The sequence below is a fragment of the Thermobia domestica genome, chromosome 2 (assembly GCF_964235325.1).
Source record: "Thermobia domestica chromosome 2, izTheDome1.hap1.1, whole genome shotgun sequence".
Classification (NCBI taxonomy): domain Eukaryota; kingdom Metazoa; phylum Arthropoda; class Insecta; order Zygentoma; family Lepismatidae; genus Thermobia; species Thermobia domestica.
In genome coordinates, this window is record NC_137455.1 from 284216152 (window position 1) to 284239171 (window position 23020).

Below are 23020 nucleotides of genomic sequence, written 5' to 3' on the forward strand. Positions count from 1 at the left end.
GCCGCTTCCACTATGCAATAAAGAATTACATACATAACACGAAAATATGAGGTATTCACGAATGCAGAATGTGTCACATTAATGATACAAATAAACCTTCGTTTATGCTCATGACCATAATCGGTAACGCACTTGTTTCTATGGACGCACCACCTTGCATCTTCCACACACGACTCTATCTTTGCCCTGTTCTGAACCAGATTAAAATGCAAAACTAGTTTCTACTGACTACCTTGCACAAATTGATGTAGTGGTCACCTCAAAACCGTGTCAGGTACTGAGGAAATTTGTGCTGATAAGGTATAGGCCAACAAATTTTGAAATTATTAAGGTGAAACACACTATTCCACAAAAAAGAGTAAGGAAATATTGAATAATTAATTTATGATTATGAGAGTAGACTACTAACGCAATACAAAGCAAAGCTAACAAACCGATACCGATACTAATACATTTTATTATACTCTAATTCATGCTATTCTACTTCATCTAAAGGTTCGTTATTTTAATCTCCTATTCTAATCTATTCTACGTTACATACTTTCCCTATTTTGCGAAAACCTTTCCTGTTTTGCTCTGCTCTTCGTTACTCTGTGATCTACTTCATGACATTACTCTACTTTGAAATGAAATGAAATCTTTAAGTTTTACATCTCACGGTTATGCTGGTTAGGCTAAAGGAGACGGTGATGATCAGAAATGAATAAAATGGTGGAATGAAGAAAGTGGGAGGAAACAGGAGAACCCCGAGAAAATCCACGAGCACGGTGTTTGTCCACCACAAAGACCACACGGCGCGAGCTGGAATCGAACCAGGGACCCCAAGCACAAGCACCGGAGCTGAACGCTCTATCACTGAGCCACCGGATTTCTCTACTCTATTCTAAGCTGCGCTAGTATGCTATTTTATTCTACCCTACTACACTCTGTAACTCTTCCTATTCTACACTACTTTGCTGTTTGCTTCTCTACCCCATTCCACCTCAACATATGCTACGTATACAGTAGATGCTATCATACTACGCGCTGCACTAATTAATCCTCGCTAATCTACTCTCTTCTTTTCATTGTCACTCTACTTTTCACTACTTTATTCAAGTCTATTCTAATCTGTTCTAGCCTAATTTGTGCTGCATGATTATTGCCAAAAACGCTATATTCATAATCATGTACTCTGAAGAACATTTTTAATTCTTAACAACGGCCTCATGTTGCTTAAGCAATCTTAATCTACACGCTTTCAAGTGTGTAAAAAAGAACACTATTCCAACCCATTGCAATATGTAATTTACTTTCTACGTTTTCTTATCCTCAAATTTACAATGGTGTATGTCTACCTGCACACCATTTACGAAAACTATTATCAAAAATGGTGAAACCTAGCAGATAAATTTCTGGACACACATTTCTGTTCACTGAGTTTTTAATTTCCTTTTAGATTCATACAGTTCCGGCCCTAGTTATTATATAAGTTCCCTTATAATTCGTTAATCAGTTCATTTGTCCCTAGTCTGTGTAGATTTTGCTTCTGTAGTCATATTACATAGCAAGTTTTATCGATGTTCCTATGGCAACATATGGAATAAATAACAATAACTAAACAAGTTTGTTTAAAATTGTCTCGATTTTTGAGTGCTTTATTTCATGAAGAATATTACATCGATTGATCAAAAAGTAATTTTGTTATGATAAAACTGTCTAACGTAGAGGGAAGAGCAGATTTAATCGTGAAATGGGCCTATGAGATTTAAACCATAGATTCTTACAATGTTGTAAACAGACTTACGGTTGGTTTTCTACTTCGTATTGCTATTAATTAAAATAAAAATGAATAATGAATTGAAATATTGAGTTAAAATATCCCTTTTTTTGTATTTTTTAATTGTATTTTTAATTAGTAAAAAGTATTATACCCGCTTTTCGTTGAAATAAATTTATTTATTTATACCGTAATGGTTAATTAAGTCTTCTACAAAATAGACTTGTTGAATAAACATTAGAATAACGTTCGCAGCACTAGCTTTTACTCTTGTGCTTATATTTGGAATCCTTTTGTAAATTTATAAGTTAGTAGTTAATTGTCTATTTGATAATGTTTCGATTGACTGCGATGTTCCGATTACTGTGGTTTATTTACATACTGAAATCACTTGTAATCGGTGCATTGAATCAGGTAAACCGTAAACTATAATTGCCCCCAAATTACAATAAGAGTAACTTAGTAACAAATTATAGTAATAGTAACAATATACAAGATTATTGAAGCAGTAACTCAATCAAACTACTTGTCACATATGAATCCATATCTAATAAAGTTATGTAACTATTCCTTTTAATTAGACATGTGCAAATACACACACACTCACACACACACACACACACAAAAAAAAACTCGCTGCCAGTGATTTGTTAAAATCCAATCTCAGTGTGAGTGACGGGAACATTTTCCCTTATTTTAAACTTCAACTTTGATACAGAAAACTTCAATTGTCTTCTCAACCATAACAATATTAGCCATTATCCGTCTTCTTACCACTTACTCAGCTGTAGTGACTACCTATGTATGTTAAATTCTGTAAGAGTGTCACCAGATATCAGAATATTATCTAATTTGTGCTATTGTTGTGTCCATGCTAAATCATCCAAACATCTCTCTTTAATAATCCTACTATCTTCTTAATTTTTCTTTCCTTATTATCTGAACTGATACTATAGCATTGTGATTCATTCTCTTCTCTGTTATTTTGTACAAAAGTTATGTCCACAAACTTACAATATTACCAAGTCTACCAACGAATATGATATACTACAATTGTGACAATTTCTTTCCATCCATTCATGTGTATCATTTCTTAAGTGTATTTTTCTCTCAACTTTTCCTATCTAGTGATCTATTTTGTACTTCTTTTATTTCTATGTCAGATGTGTAATTAATTGGTTGAATTTCATCAGCCAGAACATCTATTAACAATGATGAAACACTATTTGGATTAAATTTCTCGTAGGGCAAAATATTGAAGAGTTTTGCAACGCTTTCAGCAACGAAATCACTTTCCGTCACGTTACTGTAATGTTCAGTTGTTACTGATGCTCCAATGTTCGCTTTTGTAATGGATCCCTCTTGTATCATATAATTTAAACTGCTACGTTGGCAGGTCTTTTTATGCTTAAGAAAAAAATCATTGTACAAAATGAACAAGTTCGCCACACATAAAACATCTTTCGCCTGCAGCTGAACATCCGTATAATCCACACGTTTATCTACAAGTCTTTATTTTAAAGTAATTATGATGAGTTGTTGTAGTGACGAATTTTGCTGACCATTCATTGGTGAGCGATCTTGGTATCCAAAATCGTATATCTGCATTAAAATAAAATAAAATAAAAAACTTCATGTTTTAGAAGCTCAAATTGGTTGATTACTTCCACTGCCTTATTCACGGTGCGATATTGTCAATAGTATATTTCTTAGAACATCACTATGGATTCTACGTATAATCAGATCTTTGATAGCATTGTTAATAAAGGAACAATATAAACACTTATTTGAGTTTTTTTAAAAATTTAGAACATAATCTTGAGGCAAGATAGCGCCAGGATTCGATGGAGTCTCTCAAACTCATACTTCGTGGAAGTATTTTATTTAATACAAGTTATACGTACTTTGGATTTACTTTACTTTGCATGCAATTTTTATAATGTCCGGACATACTTGACGTCAATATATTTATTTTTTATTAACTTATTTACTTTGTTAGAATTTATTACCTAGTGCAGGCGAATTTTGAGCTTATACCCGCGCCATTTTGATTGTGACTTGTGCCGTGACTAAAGAATATTTAGTGCAATATTATATAATACAACTCTTCAACTTTGGGACAAAAATAGTTCCAAAGTACTGCAACTGTAATATTAAAAGTACATCGTGGTTAATGAATGAATGAATGAACATAATCTTGACAACTCTGTCTTCGGTTTTGTTTCATGATATGAAATTTATAACGTTTGACAAAGATGCTAACTTGCTTAGTTTGAGGTATATCACTGATGACGCAATATTGTTCAAATTTTTCCATTTTGTTATATCTAAATCCTCAGTATTAAAGAGCACAGACTGTTGAAAATGGATGCTACGCTCGGACAGAAACTAATAGTGTGTGGCTGTCTTATACGAAATATAAAATTCAATGGATAATTGTAGAATTAAAGAATATTGATAATAGAAGAATAAGTATGGGCCATAACGATATAAGTATGGATCTTCTTGCAAGAGAATGTGTGTTAATAATGGTTTAATTATTAATATATAATGCATACTAGAGCATACAAAGTTGCTTTAAATATATTTTCCATGTATATGAAACGCATTTTATATATATAAAAAAATGCAACTTCAGTGGAAAATAGATGTTGAGCAGAGGCTTCAGTAATATAGCTATTAAGTTAATATGTATAGATGTCCTTTTGCTCATATCGTTTCTAAGAAAACATGAGTGTCTGTTAACCCTTTAAGAGTTAAGACGTATTTATATGCCCTCGGCACGGGCGTCTCTGGCGGTGGGACGAGAGGGACGCGTCCCTCCAATATTTTGAAGTACAAAATGTTCAATATTTTATTCTAATTTAATTTATTTACTAACGACAATATCATATAAATAATAATAATCATATTTATTTGGAATATAATATTCAGGCTGTGAAACGCTTGTAATCGAGTTCTTGGTGTACCTTAGGGTATCCGGGAAGGTAAGCAGAAAGGTAACAAATGGAATCGAAGATAATAAACAGGTTGGGCTACGTAGTACCATTTAAATCACTTTCTTTGATGTCCTCCCCCCACAAATTTTACATGCCAGAGACGCCAGTGGCCCTCGGCAATTTAGTGTTGAGTGTTTAAATGGAGCATATATATGCTTTTAGTTCTACTGGATTCAAGTGCAGATGCACCCAGATAATTGTTTCTTCACAATTTGATTACTAGCCTTGATAATAGCACCCAAGCAATAACTAGGAGATAGGGATGGCACGAGTCGAGACATGTCTCAAATCTCGACTCAAATTCGAGTCGAAACATATTTTGTAAAATTCGAGACGAGTAGAGACAAACGGATTTTTTCAACTCGATTTTTCAAATCGAGACTGCTCGTAAAAATCTCGACTCGACTTGAATGTTGAAAATCTTTCTATAATTTTTAATATTATTTTGAAGAAAATATTCAATCAGAAACAGCCTTAAAACCAAGTGATTGAACGTGACGTCAGAGCGCATCGCCCCCTCCTCGGAATTTACGGGAATTAGGTGACCTGTGTGTGCACATGTGGTGGCAACATTCTCCAACGACCTACCAAGGATCATTGCGTCCATACCAAGACGCGTTGCCGTTGTTGTCCGTGACAAAGGTGGACGTACTGAAAATTACGTAGGTAGTCATAATGTTCTGGCTGATGTGTGCGTATATTTTGTTTCGACTCGAATTTCGAGACGTCTTGTCTCGAATTCGAGTCGAGTCGAAACAGAAACTATCGAGTCGATACATAAATATATTTTCGAGTCGAGACAACATTTTCTCGAGACTAGTCGAGACAGGCTTAAATTTCGACTCGACTCGTGCGCATCCGTACAAGGAGACGAAGCAAAAAAGAAGAGAAACACGTGAGAAGAGATTTGATTCAAGTAAAGTTTATGAAAAAAATAAATATTTCAAAGAGAGTTCTACCTCAAAACTCCATGCTTAAAGTACACGAAATTAAGTGTTAAGCTATTACATGCGCTGACCAGCTGATACATTGTGACCACCCGCTACTTTTTGAACGAAGTCGGCTGACGTAAGAGGCACGAGTATTGCAGAACTGATCGCCATACAGTGACAGGTATCTTACTTCATCAGTCAGTGTTATACTTGTGTGTACATACGGGAAAGTCGGCGATATATTAGAGTTTGATAGGGCCAGATCGTAGAGCCAGCCGGTTGTGAACGAGCATCTCAGAAACGGCGTGACTTGTCGAGTGTTCGCGAGCTGCCGTGATTAGTGTCTTCGAAAGGTAGGGAAAAGACGGTGAAATCAGCACCAAACCACAAGGCATGGGGCGGCCACAACTCATGAAAGATGTCGTTCGTCGACGACTGTCGGGGTTGGTACAATCAGCAGCAGATTTTAACTTACTTTAACAGTAAATAAAACACGAGTGTGTCTAAGCATACAGTGCACCGTGCACTCTTAGCTATGGTCCTCCACAGCCGAAATCCAGGACATGTACCAATGTTAACCGCACGACATTACTGATAATGAATGGCAATGAACAATTGCCCATCGTCATTGGACTTCAGAACAGTCGTTGCATGGGTTGATGAATCTTGATATTGCCTTCATCATATCGATGCCCGGGTCAGGATATGTCGTCTTCCAGAGAAATGGTATGCAATTTTGTAAACACTTCATGGTTATGTCCTTTAGGCTAGAGGAGACGAATGAATAATGGAAATGAATGATTGCGAAATTAAATGTTTGTGCTCTCTCACTTGGAATCGAACCTGGGGCCGCGTGGGCCAAAAAAGATACTCTAGCCGTTACATCAGCGAGAGGCTCCGTATTCCTGGGGAATATCTGGCCAAGACACGTACAATAAGATGATGACAGACTGGTGGTGAATTCATTATGATTTAGGGGATTTTACATGGTCATCTATGGACCCAGTAGTACGTGTGGAGGGATCCATTATGGTATCTAGCTATAAGCAGGTCATTACTGATCACGTACATTCACTCATGCCTGCCTCATTTCCAGTGGGAATGGTTTCTTTCAGCAGGACAACATCCTTGGCACAAGGCACATGTTAAGCTGGATGATTTGAGGTTCACAGTGGTGAATTTTAATTTCTGCAATGGCTTCAAAACTGATTTGGTCTGAACCAAATCAAATACTTTTCGGATGTCATTGAATGTCAGATCCGAGCTCATCTACCCCCTCCGTGAAATTTACAAGTATGAAGTTACTTATGTGTGCAGATGTAATTCGCCATGCCTCCAAGCACCTACTAAGATCTCATTACTTCCATGGCAAAACCCCAGTACTGTTGTCCTGCGAGCGAAAGGTGGATATGCCAGATATTAGGCGGGTGATCATATGTTCTGGTTAGTCAGTGTATATAAAGCAGGGTTGGAAAAAATAGTTTTTTTTTTCAAAAAACGTGTGTTTAAAACATGAAAAAATTGTTCAAAATGTTTAAAACATGTTTTAAAACACATGCGAAAAACATGTTTTAACTCTCATAAGTACTTTCTTGGTTCTAATAAACTTTTTAGGTAGATTTTAAAATCTACCCTACTATAGATATTTCACACAATTTATTAATATACGTGGCAAAACAAAAGTCCTCACCATCCTTGTGCGTTGAGAACTGGTTGAGGGAGAATAATGAAACTTGGAAGTAGTCTGACACATCAGATGGTGCTATCAAGCATCATGGCGGACATCTTTGCTTGGTATTCGAAATTTCAAATGCAAAGAGAGTCATGTTACATATTTTAAGGCTAGAAGTTTACCAGAAATACGGTTGTGCGGTTATTTTAGCCCTAAAGCAAGTCATTTCGGAGTTACCGCTTCTGAAAGTTTTCTAGTTATGCCTTTAGGGGATAAGCTCGCGTTTCGTGGAGGTGGGTGAGATTTTTGTTGCAAAATTTGATTACTATTTCAGAACACTGATGCTAATAAAATTATTTTTAAATAATTAATTTTCGACAAGTAATATTTAAAGCGCACTTCATGTTGTGCTAACTTTAGAATACTTTCTGCAAGCCTATGTAATTGGTTGTTTTTTGAGCCAATAATTTATCAAAGAAAGGTAATATTTGGGGTGTTCAGCATAATGGATCCAAATCAGTTTTCAGTAAAGTTCAGTTTTGCTCAGCAAATGAATTCTATTTCAAAACGTAATATCTTCGCAGTCAAGAGTCCAAAACAAATGTAACTAAACATGCGAAAGGTCGTGCGATAGTTTCATATGACACTCGCTAGACGGGGGAGTCAGTGGGACAGGAGGGCAACAGCCCCCATCCCCTCCCTGAATTTTAGATTTTGGGGGCAGTAAGGCAGTTTTAGAAATCTTTTGATAAACAAAGTCGAACAAAACAAGCTTGAGGTCCTTACACCAAATAAATACGGAGAACATACAGGTGATTAAAACTGGAATGTGTTTAGGTTCAATTTCCAGAATTTTAAGCAGGACTGAAACTCTAAAGTAGAGCCACCTTTCGAATCCTTGGGTCAGAAAATATACGAGAGCAACATAGGCCAATAGCTCCTTATGGCCAATGGAAATGGATTATAACTGATCAAAATCCGTATTTATTCGCTGTGAGGACTTCAATTTTTTTTATGTTGATCTTTGCTCAAAGAGGGGAAAATTAGCCTTCCTCCCCAATTCCATCAACGCCCTTGTCTAGCGGTTGTCCTATGTTAGCAGGGCTAGCAAGAGAAGGTCTCTGACAGCTCGCAGTGACGTTGTCATTACTCATGTGTCAAGGCTTTTTTCGGCGCATCTATAATGGTAATTTAATTAATGGTGTAAGACAGAGTGACCGTGGTTGGTAACATTAGTACTAAAGTAGGGGTTGTAATGTCCCACCGCATGTGGTAAGAAACATCAGAGACCATATATTGTTGGCCCTGCTATAGTCCACACCCTTTCACGTGGTTTTTGTTTCATTTATTTCGTACCCTTGGCTACGAAGATACTACGTTTGCTGAGCAAAAGTGAACCTTTCTGAAAATGGACTTGGATCCTTTGTGCTCTGAACGCTTCATATCTAAAAATATTTTATAAAACTGAGTTGGAGCCAAATTTATCGTGTAACCCAAAATTAGTTTGTTTAGTTTGATTGATTACAGTCTTGCATCAGTAGCAAGGCTATATGAGACAGGGCTTTGTGTTTAAAGTGGGATCCGAACCACTCATTTTAAAATTTTATGTCGGGTGGCAGTCAAAATCTCGACGTCTCATGCATCTACACTCAAAATTTAATGGTACAAGACCGAAAACTGAGCCTTGCAGCGTGTTGCATACATACAGACAGACGAACAAATTGAGACCAAATTGTCCCAGACACTGACATTCGGCATTGATGTTACAATAAGTATCACGCTTTAATGGTTTGTTACGCAGACGACTGTCATACCTTGCACTTTCTCTGCTGGTCCCTTCATACAAGCTATGCCAGGGTGTAAAGTTTTTAAGAAAATTTAGAACGGGTTGGGGAAGAGGAAAGAAATACAATTATCATAATATAATGAAAAACAAATTGGTGATACAAAATTAATTCTTATTTGAAGTTTCCAGTTGCATCTCAGCCACATCACTGACGTTATAATCATCGGAAGTAATTTTCGGATCAACACTTTTATCATTTGTTTGGGTTTCCAATTTTTTCACAGCATTGTTTCTTTCATAACGATACTTCATTCTTTGAACTAAATCAACAATTTCTTTCTTACACGTTTTGCAGCGAGCTCGTATGGTCGTTTTCTTATCTGATGGAGGTTGAGTTATTTAATAAATTAGGTCCAAATGATGTCTTTTTTTCTTCATGTAAAACTCATGTTCAACAATTCCAAGTTGTACAGAGACTCTGAACCAACATATACTGTATCAACGAATGCCTGCGATATGTTAATTTCAGAACCGCAATTTAGCAAATAACCTATTATTTGTTTTCTGATTACAACGCAAAACATTTCTTTTCATGATAATGATTTAATTTATTTTTTAATATCCGTTCTACAAGCAGTCGAACCTTCGACTAAGACACTTTCTCGCAAGTTAACTAAGAAGCATTTAAACAATACAATATACGTTAAAAATAAGGGGGAGAAAGAGACAAAATAAATTGTAGATCACTACGTTGACCTGCTGTAGCCATGAGAAATCAGAACATTCACATGGGAAGAAAATTGTCTACTGAATGGGGAGCACTTTTGGCGATTTTTCTTTCTCTGGCAGATTTTTTTTACAAAAATAAAATAAAATAAAAATTAACATGTTTAAAACAAGACTTAAAAAATAGACGTATTTAAATCAAAATGTTTAAAACGTATTCAAAATTTGTTTTAAACAAAATCAGTTGTTTGAAACAAGTTTTAATCATTTGTTTTAAACATTTTGTTTCAAACAAAACAACCTGATATAAAGACAAGTGCATTTATGTATATGGGTATATGATCTAAAGAAAGCAATATCTACTTGTGAAAATACAGTAACAAACCTATCATACTACTAACATTTATCTGTATCTATGGACTTACCTTCTCCCCACTATCGGAAGGCAAGTAAAATGTGAGGACTGTGAGAAATGAGATTCCCATACAAGGGATAATAATATTCACAGTGTAGAATAGTGTTTTACGACGCATTGTGATGTTAAAAGTAATATCTAGGTACGGCTCGTCACAACAAGTGTAGAATTTTTCATTCCTGTAAGGAAGAGAAAACAGTATAAATTAAAGTATTTCATTAGTATGGACCAATGACTACTGCTGTATGGAAAATATTTCCAATATGGTTAGGAAAATGTAACAACAGAAAAAGACCAAAAAATAAATAAATAAATAAATAAAATAACAATTATAATATCAACAAAACACTTACATTTACATAACAATATTCACAACATGAGTTTGCACAAATCTGGTCTAAATATTCTTTCAAATCTAGTAAAGATATCTGTTAAGGAAACCTGTACATAAGAGACCTTTGGATCATTGCAAGTCGGAACACTTCACGAACAGATCTCCACTAGTAATGTTAAATTTTATAGTACGGCCCATAAAGTTAATTCCACAATGCTTTTGTACTAAGTAATATTTCGCCATACATCACATTTATACAACAGATCGACATTTAATTCTGAACTGCCTATCCTTAGCAGAGTTATAAAGAATTCAAGCCATGACGTTCCTTATGTATATATCATGAATATCGTTATTATATCATGAATATGCGTCGAGGAACACATAATCGATTAATCGGATGTGGAAGGCAAAAGAGAGAGAAGAAATAGAAAAATCCACGTAAATAGGGAAACATCATGAACATACATTTAATGCATTTTACGTTTTATGGAAAGCCCATTATTTTGACTTAATTTAAGTAAACCACTTATGTCTTCTAAATATAATTGGTGAATTCGAGAAAGTAGTCATAAACATTATCTTGATTTTGAACACTTTGAACAACACACAAGATTAAAGTGAGAGTTTTACAAGTTCGTTTTCGTCTTGAACTTGATTTGAAGATGTAAGCTAACTTTGATACAGATATTTGCATTAAGGAAAGCTGAATATATGTCAACAAACATTCTACATCTAATTTGAATGAATTAGTACGCAATGAAACAAAAATAATGTACGTATTGAGAAACACGTCTATTATAGAGCTGGATATATTACTTTATAAATAAAAATGAGTAAAATGACACGTACTTTTCTTTTACGTAAAATTTCTTTAGTTTCACTCGTAAAGGATTATACGTAATTGTTGATTAGTCTCTCAGGCATTTCTAACAAATTTTTGCACCGAAACATTCTACTTATGTTGTCTAAAGGCCATGAAATAATAGCGAAAATCGTAATTTATGAAAAGGGGTACTCTCTAACTCAACAAAATATTTTCTCCATGAGGAAGTAAAAAGATAGGACTGTGATATAAACAATTGTGACACACAAACAATTCTGTCCCAGGGAAGTATTTTGGCATCACTGCTAAAATAACTTATGTCTCAGGAAAATATTTTTGGCATGTCTCACGGAACTATTATTTAACATATGTCACAAGTGCCAGAATTGTTTACTTCAAAATTCTGTTTATCTTCTCACTGAGGAAACATTTTGTTGAATTGGAGATTATACAAATCAACCTTCTTCATTCCTTACTAGTTTCAGAATCCCAGAAAATTTTCCGTGTTTGTGTATTTCTTTCTTACAAGGAAGTAGATTATCTTGTAACCATGCCAACATCTTCTTTCTTTCTTATTTTTGTCAAAAAGTAATAACAAAGGATGTTCGTGATTATACACTCATCATATTCTTATGTAGGCATAGAGAACAGTCAGTACTGACATTTATTTGTGCAGTCGGTTATTTATTAAATTCTATGCGAGACTCGTGACAGTCACGTTTCATCTGGGTAGAGTTCATATTGGTAACGATCATTACAGGTTCTTAAGTCTTAATTTTACAGCTCACTCACAAAGATCTTACAAATTGGAATTATATAAATAATTATATTTTATGATGAAGTTTCTCGATCTAAGTTCATACCTCTGATTAATCATTCTTAAATTTTTCAAGATATATTATCCATTAATTTAATCATCTACCACTACTAAATATAAGCCATGAACTTGTTAATCAGAAACTATTCTGTTTAATAATATAGTGGTAGACATTGACCGATAAAATGTTTTATTAATAACATTAGTTTCATTAACAAAACTCGAAGTATAACATTCTTATATCTGATAGCAGTGATATGAGAATATTGGTTTTATAATTACTAAGACACGTATTATAATTATTAAGAGAAAAAAATGGTTAAAGTTGTCAGACGCTTATATAGCTTATGTACAGGGCCGGATTTACCAATAACTGTAAGCTTACTGGGCCCTTGGACTAGGGGCACTGTAAGTGATAATTCCTTTAATGAATCTATTTACTTCAGTAATTGGTGGCTGAAATTGAGTGGAATTTTAACATTGTACTTGCCATAGACAGATGCGCAGGAGCGTCCTCATAATGCTGTTTTGGTGATGGGTAGCGCGCCTCTGCTACTCACCACACATAATTGGCACCCTTTTTTTTGTTCGTCGTCCCGTTTAAAGGGTTGTGCCTTTTCTTCGGGTAAGTGCTGTAATGTAGATCGATTATCTCTCTGGAAATGTAGGTGGTCTAAGGGTTGTCAGGTTTATTATTTCTTTATTCATCATATTTATATTAAACATACATGGGTTGAAATGATTCCAGGAGAAAAAATATATAACACAAGTAGTAATAGATTAATGGCTAGAAGTAAATATTGGCAGTTATTACATAAACAAATTATGAGAGGAAAGAAAGTTGAGGGCTGCAGTAAGAAAAAGAACAAATGTAATCAATGGATGAAATGCAGTGCTTTGGACGTCACATCACAAGGTTATGTTAGTTCAGACGAATGAAGTTATCTTCTGTTCCTGGGGCGATTCAGGAACTGATGAAGACGGAGGAGGCCCTTGTTAATAGGTATTACTGTTCATATGATGGATAGATATGAGATGAAAGTTCATGCGGTCGGTAGATTGTATAGATTTCGGGGTCCAATATGTCATCATCTAACTGTAAATGATATAATGTCATGAAGTGTTGGAGAGGGGTGTCAATGAAAGTTGGTGGTGCATCGTTGTCACGGTCGTAGCGGAGTATATCAAGTATCATAGGATGGGGCTGTGCCATACGTTTGCTGATGTAACGTATACGAAGTTGTTCGAGATGCGTTAATAATGGCGGAAAATCGATCATCTCATAAAGTAAACGTGTTGGATGCGGTAGGCTTATGCGGTATGCTAGGCGTATAGCATGGCGTTCTAGTATAGCAAGTTTTTGATAGAATTTTAATGGCACAGATGCCCAGGCTGTATGTCCGTAGGTTAATGTACTCCGCATGAAGGTTTTATATGTATTGAGAACGGCATGTGCCCTTAATCCCCAGGTTGTGCCCACTAATCTTTTGAGAAGATTAAGTCGATTTTGCACTTGACCTGTGAGTTTGGTAAGGTGTGGAATCCGGGTAAGATGAGTGTCAAAAATGACACCGAGATACGTAATAGTACTTGAAACTGGAATAGGCGTAAGATCAACCTGAAGGCGAAGTAGATTCGGGTTTCGATGCACTCGTGAACGACGTCAACGTGGTAAGAAAACTATGGTTTGTGTTTTGGAAGAGTTAATATTTAACCTCCAAATATGACACCATCGCACAAATGAATCAATGGCTACTTGTGTGGTTTTATTAAGTGATTGTACGGTGCGGCCAGATGTGAAAAAATCAGTGTCGTCAGCAAACTGAAATATTGTGGTGTTATTAGGAATAACAAGATCAGCGACGTACAATAAGTATAATAAAGGAGACAATGATGAGCCTTGTGGCACACCTGATTGCAGCAAGATAGGATGAGATAGCGTTCCATTGATTGAGATGTAAGCTAGTCGCCCTATTAAGAAGGAGTGTATGAAGCGGATGTACGAAGTTGGCAGGAGATAGTTACGAAGTTTATATAGTAAGCCAGGGTGCCAAACTTTGTCAAAAGCCTTTTCCAAATCAAACGTTACAAGGCAAGAAGGAAAACCTGTATTATATTGATTGTAAATAGCTGTGGTGAGACGGCATAATTGATCTTGAGTACTAAAATTTGGTCGAAATCCAGCTTGGTGTATTGGAAGAAGATTATGTGAGTGAAGATGGTCGTGCATGCGACGGACAAGGATTCTTTCCAAGATTTTGCATAGACAACTAGTGAGGTGAATAGGACGATAGGATGTGACTTCTGATGGAGGTTTCTTTGGTTTAGGAAAGAGAAGCACTTTTGAGTATTTCCAGTCGAGTGGAACATATCCAGTTCGCAGAATAAAGGTATAAATGGTGCTAAGAAAGAGTAGAAAAGAGTGAGGCGCTTGTCTGATGAGTACATATGTAACAGAGTCAAATATTGGTGCAGTATTCCGTTTACCTTTAAGTGTATTACTAATAGTTTCGGGTTGAATCGGCATGGTTAGAGGATTATTTGGTTCTAAATCATGATCAGCAGACGGACGAAAGAAAGGAGAAGTTGCATCGGTATGTCAGTTTATAGTTGATTGCAAGCGATATGGTGTATGCCAACCGGGTAGAGGTGTAAAGATATCTTGAAAATAGGAAGCAAAAATATTAGCCTTTTCTGCATCCGTAAGGACTGCTTGATGGTTATGAACAATGGGGTAAGGCGTACGAGAAACTCTACCTGTTAATTGATGGAATTTACGCCAATATTTGGTAGGATGTGTTTCATTAGCTAGTGTGTTGCAAGTTTGAATCCAGTGGCGTCTCTTGAACGCAACGATATAATTATGCGTGATCCTTAGGTACTGGCGATGAAGCCGAAGCGCTTCAAGGTTACCCGTAGCGAGATATTCACGGAAAGCTCTCCGGGATGCTGAAATAAATGGTAAATATTGCGGAGGTAACTTAGGTTTGTGTAGCTGAATTTCGATTGTTGGAATGGATCGTTGTGCTGCGTCTTGAAGGGCTGTAGTAAGTCCAGTGATTGTTCGATCAAGTTCGTATTGCGTACTAGGCATTGTGAGCGTAGTTACGGCAGTGTCTAAATCGGTGCAATATTGCTCCCAATTTGCTCTTTGATAGCAGTAGACCTTCTGAGGAGGCGGCTTCGGCTGAGTGTTGGGAGAACAATGAAGTTCGACTTTGTTGGGGACATGGTCGCTACCTATGGAGTCAAGTACAGATATGTGAATAGACTGAGATAGTGAAGATGAAATTATGACTACATCAGGAGTAGTGCGCCTGATAGGACGTGTAGGTTTCGGTAAATTATGAAATTCAGCTCGTGTTTCATTCCGAACAAAATCGAGAAAGTTGTCTTTGTCACGTTGGGAACGGCTATGAAAATTGAGGTCGGCCATGATAATGTAATGCCGGAAGTTGGTATCAATATAGCGGAAGAAATCATAGCTTAAAACTCTGCCTGGACTATAGTAAATAGTAACAAAGGTAACTGTTTTGCCTCTAAAATAAATTGTCGTGATGTTATGTTCAGGAATGTGAAGAGCAGGTGGAACAGTAACTGCACGATAAGGAAGACTTTGCCGAATACCAATAGCTGTGCCTCCGTAGAGACGTGGTCCAGTTGGAGCGTCGTGTCGAAGTAAATTATACTTCGGTATATAGCATGTTAAATATGGTGCAAGGTAAGTTTCATTAAGAGCGAATGCGGCAATTTGTTCCTCCTTGAGGAGCTGCGTAAAGAGCAGTTGGTGCGTCAACAGTGATTGTATGTTAAGGAAAAGTAAATTGTAACTCATAATGAAAGTGAATATAAGTCCGAAGGTAGAGTTGTCCATATCAAACATAAACTTCAAGTGGTTGGATTTGAAAATGCACTGTTGGTCCGTAATACGTTGCATGTAGTTGTAGATTAAATAACAGTTTGGCTGCGTGCATAATTTGAGTCAGAATATGGTTGCGAAGAAATGGGTGGATGTTTTGTAGTGAAATAGTGAGAAAACGGAGTAGATCTTCGACGGTAACTGGATGGCGCAATGAATTTGCTGGTGGAGTTGGTGCATCGACCGAACGTATTGGAACAACTAGTTCAGGCTTTGCTGGATCAGGCTGAGGCTTAGCTTTACATTTATAGCTGTACGTTGGGTGACGTTCAGAACAGCGATCACAACGTGGTGGTTCTTGAAGGTTTGGACAGCTTTTTGTAGGATGTTCGCGGGAACAATAGCCACATTTGGTGCTGTTTATGCATTCAGCTGTTGGGTGTGAATTATATTGTTGACATTTCTCGCAGCGAACAGGTAGTGGTGCTGGCGTGCGAGATGGCTCAACCTTATATTTGCGTCTATAGATATATGCGCCCTTGGATAGAAGTTGATCAATCAGCTGTTGTTGATCAGTCAGAACTCGAACGAGATAAGTTGGTCCCTGGTTGTTCTTTATCCTAATACAACGCTTTATAGGTAGCCCTTCCTGATGGAGTTCAGCAAGAATTTCGTCATCAGTAAGATCAGGTTCTACACTACGAATAACTACAGAAAGCATAGGAGGTCGCCGTGGTGGAGGAGTTTTGCGTGTACTCGGCTGTAAAGTAGAAATCTTTGCTTTCGTCCCAAAAATTTCATAAGTTGCCTTGTTGCGAACATGCGTGGCGAAATTTGGGTTAGTGGATTTCAAAATGATGCCACGGCGTGTCTTAACAATTTCACGGATCTCAGGCCGAGGGACGTACTTGACTAACTGCTGGAAGACAGCACGAACAGTGTCATACTTTTGATCTTAGTCGGTTAGCAAGAAGTTGTACACGGGATCTGACTGGTATTGCTGCTGATGATTATCGGCAGAAGTGGATGCTCAATTCATACAATGGCTGTCAGTTGTAGTCTGATGAACATTGGGAGTAATTCGTTGCTTCTTTGAATCTAGCGCTTGTTCGCCATCAGAGAAAGATCGAGAACGAATTCTATGTCCTTTAGAGATGCAGTCAGCGTAGATAGTCGAAGGAATAGAGTTACGGTCTGAACGAGGTGTTCCCGTAACAATCCTTGGCTGCGTCTTTTGGCGACCGTTAGGCCCGATGTTAAGTGGTGGAGGTTGTAATCCTAAATTCTGACCGATATTCGTAGGTCCGTTAACTTTGCCAGTGTCTGTCATCGTGATAGAGTAGCCGGGGCCGAAGCCCAGATGAAGATGAAAAAATGAAAAGGATGTTAGATGAAGTTCAAAAAACAAGACACCCTCCGAAAGTGAAAACTTTCGTCAGACCCCTAAGTGCTGTAATTGTGCTATGCTCGCAAGTACGTATGCTATACTTGGTCCTCGCTGGCACAGTAAGTGACACAAGAGAGGTTAGGTTTCTTGGTAAGGTATGAATTGGCACACCAAAACTCATTAAATTAAAAAAAAATGTTGAAATAAAAGTATATGTAAAATAACCTTTAAAATATATTGCTTAACAATTTTTGTACGTCGGGGTGAGCAGCGGCAAATACTTTCCGGCCTAGTAGCGGTAAGATATTAAATCAAGTCTTACTTATATATACTCAGAAGCAGTACCCCATTGTGTACGAACGGAACTGAAGAAAATACGTGGAGACATCTAGTGAGAATAAATTCAGTTTGAGTTTTTGTGCTTTATGTCCATATGCAACACAGAGGTTATGAAGGATGGTGCCTACTATTAGCGTGAGCTCTAAACTACAACCGGAGTTTGAATCCAGTCCAGTTGACAGGTGCACAAACTTTCATGCAAGATCAATTCTCACAATATTGTATTGTTTAATTAATTTTCACTATTTTGATTTTGAGTATAATGAAAACTTTTTAGCATCATTTTACAAAATATGATTACAATAGCAATATTCTTTGTAGACGTCAGAGGCTTACATCAGCCTTGGACGAAGAAATAAACAACTTTTAGTGAAAAAGAAAGTGTTTTGCCAATCAGCTTTATAAAGCCTCATTTCCAATACTAAAGGCTGATTCCATGTTTTGTCATTTCTGTATTGTAAAGAAAAGGCTATGAAGATGACAGAACACTCTCCAGTTCAGTAAGCTTCCTGTAACCTTCCTACTTATTTTTCCACTTTTGTTATGATGACAATTGCTATGTCTGATTGTGGTTGGTATACTCCACTTATACTACCTGATCATTCTTTGATTCTTAATACTCATGGCTCCTGTTAGTTAATGATAAATGAATTCATGTTGTAATTGTTGTTTTCCTGTAGTATTTTGAATGTTTATTAACTTGTCACAAATTACTACTAATGCTCAAATTGCAGTATCAATATTAGGAATGAATATTCCCCATTTGTACTTATGTATGAGCTATAAGTCAGAATCTGTTCAATTGAAATAACATGCCATTGTCCATGATTAAATAATAAAATGTTAAATAACGTACACATTCCTTTCATTTCAGGTAATATAAATATTCATTTATGTATTCAATCTATAGTTATAATTATAATTACATTAAAATGAATCCCATTATTTTTTTAATAACTGAAACAATATAGGTTATTTCTCACCACATTATCTCGCGTAGTGTTTGTTCCAGATATATTTTCGGGAGAGGGGCTAAAACCCCAGGAGTTCGCCAACCGCCCCTCGAGCTAAGATAAATTTATTTGCAAACAGATATTACTTTTAAGCAGGACATGTCCTTCTAGCAAAGAATACCCAAGTTCAGCTCTCTCACCTTTTGATTTTGCCCCCACCCCCTCTCTTCCGGACAAAATTTTCTAGAAGAAAGTCTGATCTTATCTCTAGGAGAGTTGGATTACAGGAGCAAGCAACTAGCCGCAGTTCAATGAGAACATGCAATCGACAGGACACGAACGTGTGAACTCCCAATCATCATTATCATAGGTATTCTGCCATTATTGTCAGGTCACTTGCTGCAGCTGTGAAGCTTCCATGTTCCACGGTCTTCTACTAACTTCTTCATTTTCACGTACGATTTTTCTGCTTTATTATCGTCCATTAATTGTAGTCTTCTTCGCGCCCTCCCTCTCTTTCCTGCTACCATACCCTATAGCATGTCTCTCGTGATACATTTAAACTCCCAATTACGAAGCAAAAGTATTAGTTCATATGCAAGTTCCATTCATATACTGTGTATCATACTATAAATAATACCTATTTTTTAAAATTTCCAAATAATAAAAAATGAATTTCTATTTTACAAATATATTTTTTTTTTCTTTCTGGCGTATAACTTCAATATATTTAGGCATGTATATTACGTTTATATGGTAGGGGGCACGGTGGCTCAGTGGTAGAACGCTTACCTTCGGTGCGCGAGGTCTGTGGTTCGATCCCAGGTCAAGCGAGTTTGCGGAAACAAAATCGTGTTCGTTTCCTTCCACTTTCACATTCCACCTATTCTGTCAGCATCATTCACTTGCCTTAATCATCGTCATCCTTAGCCTAAAGAGCATAGTCGTGGAACATTAAACTGAAATATTTCATTTTTTTTAGTTTTATATGCGGTTTACTGTATCATTGGAATTAAATAAAAAGAAGTCTTGTTTACTTAGAAAAATCTATGATAAAATGCATATTTATAAATGAAATTTATTTCCCTATAATATAAATTTGTTTTAAAATGTGACACCATATATAATTTAATAAGATAAAGCTTTTGGTTTAATGAATTTGTAAATTAAGAGAAGAGAACTGGTAAATTTTTCATACATCTCTGTTGAAAACATTTTGAAGATCGTTGACATTGTAATACATGCATCCATTCAAGTGACGGAAGTCTGACATAGAGGATGAAAATGTGGACAGTTGGCTGGCTAGCTTCCGTTGTACTGAACATCTTTTGTGCTTCTTATATACAATTTCGCTTTATTCGCTCTCAAGACTGGTTTCGGACGAAATCTTGTTGCAACGCATTGTGTGTTGACCGTCCACTTCGTATTGAGAAGCATTGCATTGCAAATACAGAACATTTCGCAGCTGAACAGAAATGAAGTCCAAGGAAAGAAAGAAGGAAAGTTAAAAATCGGATTGAATGGTTGCTGTCAGAGGAAGCGCGGATGGACTTTTGCTGTAGGAAGAGATCTGTCGTAGTAGAATTCAATTGTGTACGAATACAATCGAATGCAAATAGAAACGGAAATGCCATGATCTATGTGTCGTGTATGCTGTCTGAGCGACGACGCAACGGGCAGTGTTACACTTTATCTCATGCTTCTTTCCTATCTTGTTAGACCGGTAAAATGGAAAACATATGCACCAGCAATATATATATATATATATATATATATATATATATATATATATATATATATATATATATATATATATATATATATATACAGGGTTTTCATAAAGTCTGGACGGATTTAGTTTGCTTATAATTTTCATAAGAATGCTCATAATGAAATCAAATAAAGTGCAAACGGTAGCGGAAGGATTAAATTTTTAGTTGGCAACACTGTTAGATAAGCGGCAACTCTGAATACGTTGAGAGAGGGAGAGGGAGGGCAAGGGTCAGTTTCTTACCAAATTCTATCCATTGTTGTTTTCATTGTTGTTTCAATGTTGACTGTTAAAAGTAAGTTGTAAGCTGTATTGGTGTGCGTGTCTTTTAAATAAATAAATAAATGAAAAACTCCTCTGAGAAGACTATTTTTTTACCGTATCAAAGATGGCGTCAGTGAAAGAGAAAGCGCAATGTGTTCTGTGGTACACAGAGCTAAAATCACCAATTCTGATGTGTCGAAAGTTCACCAAAGAGTTCAAAAAGCCGGCACCGACTGAGAGTGCAATCCGAAAGTGGCATGCTAAGTTTTTGGAGACAGGAAGCGTCCTGGACCGTCCTCGAAATGGGAGGCCGCCAACATCGCCTGCAACAGTGAGCAGGGTAAGGGAAAGCATCATCAACAGCCCACAGAAGTCGATTCCTAGGCGGTCCAGTTGGAGGTGTGGCGGTGAATGAACTGAGCTGGTGCAGATTACAGGTAAAAATTTAATCCTTCCGCTACCGTTTGCACTTTATTTGATTTCAATATGAGCATTTTTATGTAAATTATAAGCGAATTATATATATATATATATATATATATATATATATATATATATATATATATATATATATATATATATATATATATATATATATAAAATGTAACTGAGGTTCGGGGCATGGAATGTTTTTTATCGTTTCACTTTGACGTTGCAACTTAGGGGAGGGGAAGGAAAGATATATTTAAAAATGATCAAAATAGACTGATATTAGTGCCGAATCCATAGTTTTCGAGGTCACTGAAATGAACAGTGACACTTTCTAACTGTTTAGATCCAAATTCAGCCCCACAACTGAGGGAGGTGAGGGGAAGATATATAAAGCTGATCGAAAATGACCGATATTAGTATCGAATACACACTTTTAGAGGTTGCTGAGATGAACAGTGAAACTTCCGATGGTGTTTAAATCCAAATTCAGCCCCGCAATTTGGGGAAGGGGAGGGAACGTATATCAAAATGATCTACAATGACCGATATTAATATCGAATCCATAGTTTTCGGGGTCGCTGAGACGAACAGTGACATTTCCGATGCTGTTCAAATCCAAATTCAGTCTTTTATATCGAAAATAAAACGTATTCTTGCCGTGCAAAGAACGGGTGTTCTGCTAGTAGTGAAGAAATACGTGTACTTTTCTGTGCAATCCAATTGTTTTGAATTACGATCTCAACAAATAAGAAGGTACATCGGTTATTCCCAACTGTAGGCTACGCTCACAGTTTCTGGTTGTCTTCTCAGTGAGAGGGTAAGTAGCTGGCAGGTAATTTGACATTGGTATAAAACAATGGTTACAAGCAAGCAGGAACATCGATAGCGTAGTAAATGGTTTCTCAAGCATGGTACTTTTTGATTTGTAACTATTCCATTGCTTCACGTCATTCGCTTCCCTCCTCTTCTCAGTGCGTTTATTTATGTTTTCATAGAACAGGGCCCTTACTTCATGCATTGGTCAATTGGAAATAACTAATTTACACTGTGAAGACGATACTTCATAGATATTAAACCTACTCAGGGTATTGACTTTCCAAATAATATTAAAATGTCCTCCAAATTCATTAAAGAAACTTTTTATTTAAATTGTACTTGACAGGCATTTAGTTATGGTTGAATTTAACTTCATTTACTTCTGAATATAGTCCATTCATGCTCATTTCCACATAAGATAGTTCATCACTCATGAATATGAAATAAAGTAATAAGTTAAGGAATATTTCTTTATATTTCATCCTTGAGCATTTTTGAATGACGACTTGATTTTAGCATCCCTTTTAGCATCGAAACTATATGAGACATGGGCCTTCAGTCTAACGTGGGGTGCGATCCATATGAGCTCCCGCCGGGAATCGAACCCGAGTCTCCCCCACCAAAGGTACGTACGCTAACGCTTTAGCCATGAGGGAGCTCTTGGACTTTTTTGTGAATGCTAATAAGACCATTGTTGACTTCTTTATTAGTATCAGTTTCAGTTTATTCAAAACACTTCACGAAATGTGGTTTTTAGAGTTGGTTCTTGCTATGTCGAATTGGTGGACCATCTGGAAGAATAGGAGTTACGGAAAAGCAGGTCCATTCTTCAGACATTAGGATCACTTCTATTTTTTTTTTTTTTTTTTTTTTTTTTTTTTGGCTATCAATGCTATTATAGCTTACCATTAACACTTTCACTGTGGAAGGCGA

The 23020-nt window shown here is 36.5% G+C and overlaps 1 protein-coding gene across 3 annotated transcripts in view; it reads right to left on the minus strand.

The window, feature by feature from the left end:
- The window catches only part of nAChRalpha4 (nicotinic acetylcholine receptor alpha4), a 903209-nt gene that overhangs the window by 138226 nt on the left and 741963 nt on the right, over nucleotides 1-23020 (minus strand). For all 3 annotated transcript variants that reach the window (XM_081748799.1, XM_081748797.1, XM_081748798.1), the window contains one exon: nucleotides 10300-10468. In XM_081748799.1, coding sequence (XP_081604925.1) covers nucleotides 10300-10468 — 169 coding nt within the window. The remainder of the gene's footprint in view (nucleotides 1-10299; nucleotides 10469-23020) is intronic.